General features: G+C 41.3%; 1 protein-coding gene and 1 long non-coding RNA gene across 3 annotated transcripts; one reads left to right on the top strand and one right to left on the bottom strand.

Annotated features, from left to right (window-relative positions):
- Positions 1-440: 440 nt before the first annotated feature.
- Positions 441-6,746, bottom strand: kynu (kynureninase). Of its 2 annotated transcripts, XM_023965970.1 has the most exons (14): positions 6,614-6,746; positions 4,851-5,024; positions 4,653-4,773; positions 4,499-4,581; positions 3,197-3,258; positions 3,049-3,120; positions 2,283-2,357; positions 2,046-2,192; positions 1,658-1,756; positions 1,502-1,575; positions 1,360-1,412; positions 1,143-1,228; positions 835-1,065; positions 441-754 (listed from the first exon to the last, which is right to left on the bottom strand). In XM_023965970.1, the coding sequence occupies exons 2-14, from the start codon at positions 5,017-5,019 to the stop codon at positions 632-634; spliced, it is 1,395 nt and encodes a 464-aa protein (XP_023821738.1). In that variant the 5' UTR covers positions 5,020-5,024; positions 6,614-6,746; the 3' UTR covers positions 441-631. The 2 variants fall into 2 exon arrangements, with proteins under 2 accessions (XP_023821738.1, XP_004066646.2); XM_004066598.4 differs by lacking the exon at positions 6,614-6,746 and having other exon boundaries at positions 4,851-5,077.
- Positions 2,355-6,512, top strand: LOC111949249. The gene is made up of 4 exons (XR_002875257.1): positions 2,355-3,100; positions 3,176-3,295; positions 4,673-4,768; positions 4,853-6,512. It is a non-coding gene; the product is annotated as an uncharacterized LOC111949249 (long non-coding RNA).
- Positions 6,747-7,431: the final 685 nt, after the last annotated feature.

Below are 7,431 nucleotides of genomic sequence, written 5' to 3'. Positions count from 1 at the left end.
AACATAAGGCGGGGGTTGGGGTTTCAGATGTTTTGATGCAAAAAGATGGCTAGAGGTCTGAAATCTATGTTTCACTGAACTCAAATGTTTCTTTTTGTCTGTCTGTTGTGCTAAAAATGATAAGACCATCGTGTATTGATTTAATTAGAGGAGGAACAACGACATAAAAGTTGTTCGCTAGCTAATTAGCTCCCATGGCATGATGCTAATTGTTGTGATCACGTGACTTGTTATTTAGTCACTGAAACCGTTATTTTCCGCATTTTCGGTTTAAAACCAGCAAAACCTAAAATGGATTAAATTAAATACCGTTACAGTTTATTTTGTGATTAAGATTGGGTTGCAAGGAAATTACTTTTTCCAAAAAATCTCACACATTTTAAGCATAAATCATGCAGACACTTGTTTTTTGTGTGCAAATTTAAAGTTTGACGTTGACGTTTTGAATGAAGATTCGCTCAATTTTTTTATTTCATGTCATCGTTCACACAGCTCTATATGGTCTTGGTATTGGAAAAGAAGAGAAAAACTAGATTTTGTCCCTTTTAATGTTTTTCTAAATGTCAGCTGTCTTTAGATTTGTCCCCAAACAGTCGATGTTGCAGCATTGGAGGGTTTCCTCCAAACTTCTTCACTGGCCCCTGCATGCGTCAAGAGCGTCTTTCAGCGTGGAGATGAAGCGATGGACGTCGTTGAAGGAGTTGTAGAGCGGCGTTGGAGCGATCCGCAGCACGTTGGGTTCCCTCATGTCACACTGGGAAACCAGTGAAGAAATGCTCAAATGCAAAATAATCCACCCTGTAAGTGTTGAGCGGCGGTTCGAGTCACACTCACCACGACTCCCCTCCTCTCCAGCTCCTGGAAGACTTTCCTGATGGGGACGGAGAAGGCCAGCGACAGCTGGCAGCCTCTCTGCTGCGGGTCGGAGGGCGTGATGATGCGGACGTGGGGCTTTCGAGGCTCAGCCGGGTCCTCGCTGAAGTAGTGCTGAATCAGGTTCTCCAGGTAGCCCGTTAGCAGGACCGACTTCCTGCGCAGCGCCTGCATGTTGGTGAGGTTAAACACCTGGGGATGGAAAACAGCGGGAGCGGCCTTCAGCAGGTGCGGCCCCATCATTTGCAAAGCGGGCAGCTTAAGTTTACCTCCAGACTGGCCTGGAGGGGGCAGACCAGCAGAATGGGCTGATTTGACAGGCGGAAGCCGCTCACTCCAGGCTGCAGCTCCATGACTGAAAATGGAGGAAAATTACTCAAAATAATCCTAAGCATGAGTCACATCAAGGTGAAATCCTCAGGAAAACTGAGGCTGTAACAGACAATACGACCAAAGGGTGGAAGCAAAGATTAAAAAAGTCTTTACCGTTTGTCATCTGGAAGCGAGTTTGGAGGTTGTGGCCCCACCAACCTAACAGCCTTTTAAAATGTTAAAATCTTTGCTGAGTTCAGCTAAACGCTTTCGGCAAAATGGGAAGTTTCTCCTCATCTTTCTGCAGGTTACTCACGCCGGTTGGATGCTGTGTTGATGTTTCTCGTGGACAAATGCCGCCGCCAGACCGCCAGCACCAGAATTTAGATACTAGGAGGCGAACAAATACGCATATTTATTAGGTTAAAAATACTCGCATCTAAAAAAAATTTCACCTTGCTGAAAGGAAAACCTTGTAGGAGCACCAGCAGGCGAAGTCGACGCCCCAGTCGTGGAGCTTCAGCTCAACATTTCCTGCGGCGTGTGCACAGTCGAAGCCGACGAAACAGCCCTGAAGGGACATGAAAGTTTTCCTGTATCAGCAAAACAATAATTGCAACGAGTGTCATTCTCTTGGAACCATTTTGACTCATAAATGCTTCCATATTCAAAACTCTTATCGGCTTTATCTCCAAAGAGAAGTTCTCAGTAGAATAAATCAATAATCTACCAAAAGTTGGTAGAATATTGATTTGTGTACCAGATGTACCAGCGTAGTGCCCTCTAAGCTGGACCTTCCTGCAGGGTCAAAGCTTGTTGAAAAGGCAGAAGCGACCACCCGCTGTGCTGAAGATCTCTACCTTCTGGTGTCCGGCCTGCGTGATGGATGCCATGTCAAACAGCTGTCCGGTGTAATACTGAACGCCGCTGAGCATCACCACGGCGATGGAGTCGCCCTCCTTCTCAATGGCTTCCAGGATGTCTGCGGTCCGCAGGGTTTCTTCTCCCTGAAGGAAGCAGAAGCTTTGAGTTCAGACCTGTTGCTGTACGTTGAAAATCCTTTTATGTGAAGAAGCAGCCGGAGGACACGCCCCTACCTCCCTGGGTGACAGCATCAGCATGCTGTGCTGAGGGTTCAATCCCCGCAGGCGGATCTGAGACTCCACCGCATACTGGAAGCAGAGGAAAGGGGTTCAGCGGCAGTGAAACACTAAAACGCTGGGAGGAGGTTTTCTTGTTTAAACGTTAAAGTGATGCAGACATATTGATCGGATGCAGAAAAGGCGGATGGCTGCTAGTCTGAGTTTGTTGCTGCACCCGTTTCCTTAAACCTAACCCTGCCAGTTCCTCCACCCGAGAGTTAAAATGTCCATCACACTAAAGAAACAAGATTTTTTTGGACCCTGTAAACATTATTTCAATTATTTATATAAATCCTACAAACAATACAAATTGGGTGCTTTAACTTGGTGATTTTTTGTACTTATGTATCCTCAGTTTGTAAATTCAATCCCATGAATATTTACTTAAGCACTTCATTGAATTAATTAGCTCATATTTCCACGTAAATGTGAATGAGTGACATCAGTGATTTGTCTAAGCCCCGCCCCTTTACCCAAAATCCTGTTTCATGTGAATGAAATTAATGCAAAAATGATTCCATTGATTTAATTCTTTTCTATGAGAAAAACAATGTTTTTTTTTTAATTAAAAAAAATCTAATAATTTGTGTTTTAATAACAAAACAAAAAAACTCATCCAATTAAAACTAAACGAGTCTTTATAAATCTTCATTAAAGTGTCTCTAATGTGTTTGTAGGGGGTCAGAATCATTCCAAATCAGCAGCGGTCGGCCTGACTCACGTGGTCTGAGGGGAAGGCCTTGGCCTCCAGCAGGACCTTGTGTCTGCTTTGGGTGGGTTTGTAGAAGGAGAGCTGCAGAGGGATCACATGGCTTCTGTTTGTTTACGTTTTGCTCTGCGGCTTGCAGGAGGAAGGGGGCGTGTCTTACCATCAGAAGGTGCAGGTTGACGGTCAGACCGTTCATCAGAGCCACTTCAGACGTTTTAGCACCTGGAAAAAGAAGAAAACGTCACCTTTGACCTTTCAAGTAAAGTTCTTTTACCTTTCAAGCTTTGATGACGGAGGTTTTTTTTTTTATTTACCACACCCGAATCGTAAACATCAATTCTGTTTTGCATATGTTACATTAAAATGGTCAAAATGTTGAGCTGAATTTAATATATTTAACATTCTTTTATATTCCACTTAACAGGTTTTTCTTGTTTCTCATTCATATTTTAAAAAGCGTTTGTCTAAATTTGTTGTTAGTTGTTATTGTTTTGTAAAAAAAAAAGGTAGTTTCTCCTTGAATTCAAACATTTTTCATTAACGATGATTGGAATTGGAGTTAATTTTAATTTCAAAAGGAAATACTCTCAAATATACTCCGATATCTACTTGGTGTAAAAACTAATGACATCTTCAAAAGGGGAACAAAGATATTTACTTTAAATAGTAATGATGTTTGCAAGAAAATATACTACAATAAACTGTAAAAATATAAATGAAATAACAGAGAAACAAGGGATGGATTGCAGTAAAGGAATATTTAGATTTTTAGGTTAAAGTTTTTTTAATCTGACTCTTTTTTTTCTCATTTTCATTTATTTTTTTCTGTTTTTGCTTCCTGACATTTTTTTTGTCTCTCAATTATTAATAAATATAAATTCAAGGCACATTTGTTTATGGGATGTTGCAACATCATTGTGTTAAGTGGTTTATAGGTTTTGTTTTAGTCTTTTGTTTATTTTATTTTATTTTATTAAACTCAAAAAGTAAAAAAAAAAAAAAAAAGAATCATTGTATTCATATTTCTCAAATTTCTGGGTTCATGTGACGCCGTTGTTGCCAGATATGTTGGATTTAATCAAAAAACTGACATAAAACTCCAAATATATTTTTCGTTTAATATATTAAGGTAACTTTACTGTATCTACTTTAAGAAAAAGTATATTTATACTTAACATTTATGGATTATATAGTAAATTGAGAAGGCAAAACATTATTTTGATTCAATTCCAAAAGTCAAATGATAACTTTTAAGTTGTTTTTCCTGAATTTTATAACATTATAATGAAGCATCTATAATGCATAGCTCTTATTTCTTGTGAGTTTATTTGCGTGTTTTTGCAGCAGCCATTCTGTTGCAAATGTAGAAAAAAATGAAAGTTTCTCCCTTTTTTTAGCTGATTTGCGGGTTCTGATTAAGTTCTGAATAAGTCTTTCGTTAAAAACGTTGTGGGTTTCTTACCGACTACTTTAGCCATGAGGTCCTCGATGTTGTTTTCGGCCCACGCCCACGGCCGGGACCCGTCCGTGTGACCGTGAACTCCTCTGTTCCAAAGACTTTCCATTACAAACCGACATGTTCTTCTGGTTTTATTTAACGCTGAGGTGTGACGTACGTTCTGGCCCACTTGTCCAGCTCCTCCTCCAGGTATTTCCTGGTCATCTTTGGCTGAAGGCCCAGAGAGTTTCCACAGAGGTAGATGCATTCCTCGCCGCCGTCCACGAGCGACAGGTCAGCTGCAGAGCCGTGAAAACCGTTCATTGGTGCGTTCCAGTGCAGGCAGACCTTAATGCTGATTCTGTTTGTCACTCACAGGCAGGAAGATCTGCAACTTTAGGCATCAGGAAATGCTGTCGGAGATGCCGCAGGTCATCGTTTTCGTCAAAGTAAGCAGCCACCTGCGGCGAGGAGGGGCTGCAGCCCAGAGAGGAGGACACTCGCCGCACAACTTCTCTGGGATGTAAACCCGAAAACTCCTCCATTTGAGCTGAAACAGCAGTTTGAGGACCTCGATTCATCTCAAACAAACATTCAACTGTAAACGTTTCTCTGTTAACCTTTAGGAAAACAGTTTTTTTATTCTTTTATCCTGAGTTCTCTTGTCATTTGTCAAGTTTTTGTCGTTTTCACATCCATTTTGGTGGGATCTGATCACATGACCTTCTCCAAACCCATCCAGATGTGGACCGGCTGTGCCTTTGAGCAAACATTAGACCCCTCCACATACTCAAAAAGTCAAAAACCAAAACGCACGTCGGGGATCTCTAAAGGAAGCTTAGAAATTAATATGGGATGGCCACAGGACCTACAGCTTTGCTGTCTCAAAGTATAAAATTGGACAATTTCCCAACATTATGGGAAACGAAAACTTGTTTGAGCGATATTCACAAAATTTCACACTCAAGGTTAAGTCTACAACCATGACTGAAGGTTCATTGACCTTTGACCTCGGTAAAAGCTAGTCATGCTGAATGTTCCTTTAACCCTTGTGCTATCTTAGATGACCCCACCCTTACTTTGACGTGTTCTCCCTACCATGACAAAGGTGGATAAAGGTGGAAAGATTTCATGTAATCCATGGACACCAGTGAAGATCACAAATCACTGAAGAAAAAAGGTTCAGAGCACTGTCTAGTGGGTCTAGATGACCCAACTCCCAATGTTAAAGTGCCTAGAATAGCACAAGGGTTACAAAAATCTCTTTTAGTTCAAGCTACAAATGTAAACTCCTCCTAGGGATTTCCATCTATTGACCCCTAAGATACTTGGGGGGGGGGGGGGGGGTCTTAGAATTTGTACATTTTGAGCTTGCATATTTCTTACCAGAATATTGTGAAAATGTAATACATGAATCCCTACCTTTAGCTGAACAAAACCATATGACTGTATTACCAATGTGGGCGAAAACCTCTGTTGCTATGGAAATCCAAATGTTTACTTTTACAGATTCTTCTCAAAAGTACATAGACCTGCTCGTCATCCCCAAGCGAGCAAAAAATCAAATGGTTGCTATGAGATAGAACCAACAGAAAAGCCGCCATCTTGAAAAAAGCGTGCGTTTTTTTTACCAATGTGTCACTTGTAGAGTGGTTACAGAAGATTGAAGAGCAGCAGCAGCCAGTTTGGCCGAATCAAAGGGAGGTTTTTTAAATTAAATTAAATTAAATTTTCCTCATAAAACACAAATATTGTCCAGAGGAAAAATGGCGTTCAGTTCAATTTTTGCTTAGATATACCAAAAACTACAATTCCCAAAAGCCCCACCCCTTTACATTTGGTATCATTGCAAAGCCCAGACGTCCTCTAGATGCCATTCAGTAGAATGTAGTAACTGGAAGATATTTATGCTCAGGCATGTGTAATCAGGAGGATATGAATCAGAACTTCAAGATTATTCATCTTTGATTTGCTGTTTATGGTTTAAGATGTTTTGGGTTTGGTCTTTTTTTTGAGAAAATAAGAGTCCTGTATTCTAGTTTTGTTTTTGTGTTTATTTTAGAGGAAGTGCAAATGTTGCCCCTGTCTTGACATGTCCTCGTCAGAAAAGTGAAAGTTGAGCAGAAATCTGAGACTCACGCGCGTTTTGCCGTCAGGTCTGGTCTCTGGAGGCGACAGTCAGACTGAGAAGGTCTTCAGAACGACCTTTAACCCTCAGCCGGATTTGCTCTGCGGTTAATGATTGTTCTGTTTGCTTCAACAGCAAGAGCCTTGATTGGCTGCTCGCTACAATCCTGTCACGTGCAGGCAGAGTTCTTCCTGTTTTTTTCAGTGTCTGTGTAAAAAAAAAAAGAGAAACCATCTGATCTGTGGATAAGCGGCTGTGGAACCACGCGGCGGATGTCAGAGCTTAAAGGCACAAAGGAAAGATGTCAAACTGACTCTAAACTGTCAACAGACATGACTTCCACTTGGAGGGGTCAAGAATGGGCTTTGAGCTGTTTTTTGAGTGACGTCTCTACCACTAAGGGTTCAATTCCCATTTGTTGCTCAGACCTTTGAGGTTCTAAAAGCTTTTCTGAAAGAAGAGGAAGAAGATCTTTATGAACACTGCTGCACAGAGACAGAATAGCTCACACTGGAGGTGAACTGCTGTCAAACCCAAAGGTTGCTGGTTCAGTTCCTGAGTTGGACCAGTCTTAAGTGCCTGTGAATGCCCTATGCTCAGGGTTCAATTCCCATTTGTTGCTCCAGCATTCTTAGGTCCAGGTGTTTTTCCTGAAATAACTCAATTAACCCTTGTGCTATCTTAGATGACCCCACCCTCACATTGACGTGTTCTCCCTACCATGACAAAGGTGGATAAAGGTGGAAAGATTTCATGTAATCCATGGACACCAGTGAAGATCACAAATCACTGAAGAAAAAAGGTTCAGAGCACTGTCTAGTGGGTCTAG

The sequence above is a fragment of the Oryzias latipes genome, chromosome 2 (assembly GCF_002234675.1).
Source record: "Oryzias latipes chromosome 2, ASM223467v1".
NCBI classification, from domain to species: Eukaryota; Metazoa; Chordata; class Actinopteri; order Beloniformes; family Adrianichthyidae; genus Oryzias; species Oryzias latipes.
This window is presented reverse-complemented; position numbering and strand designations above follow the sequence as displayed.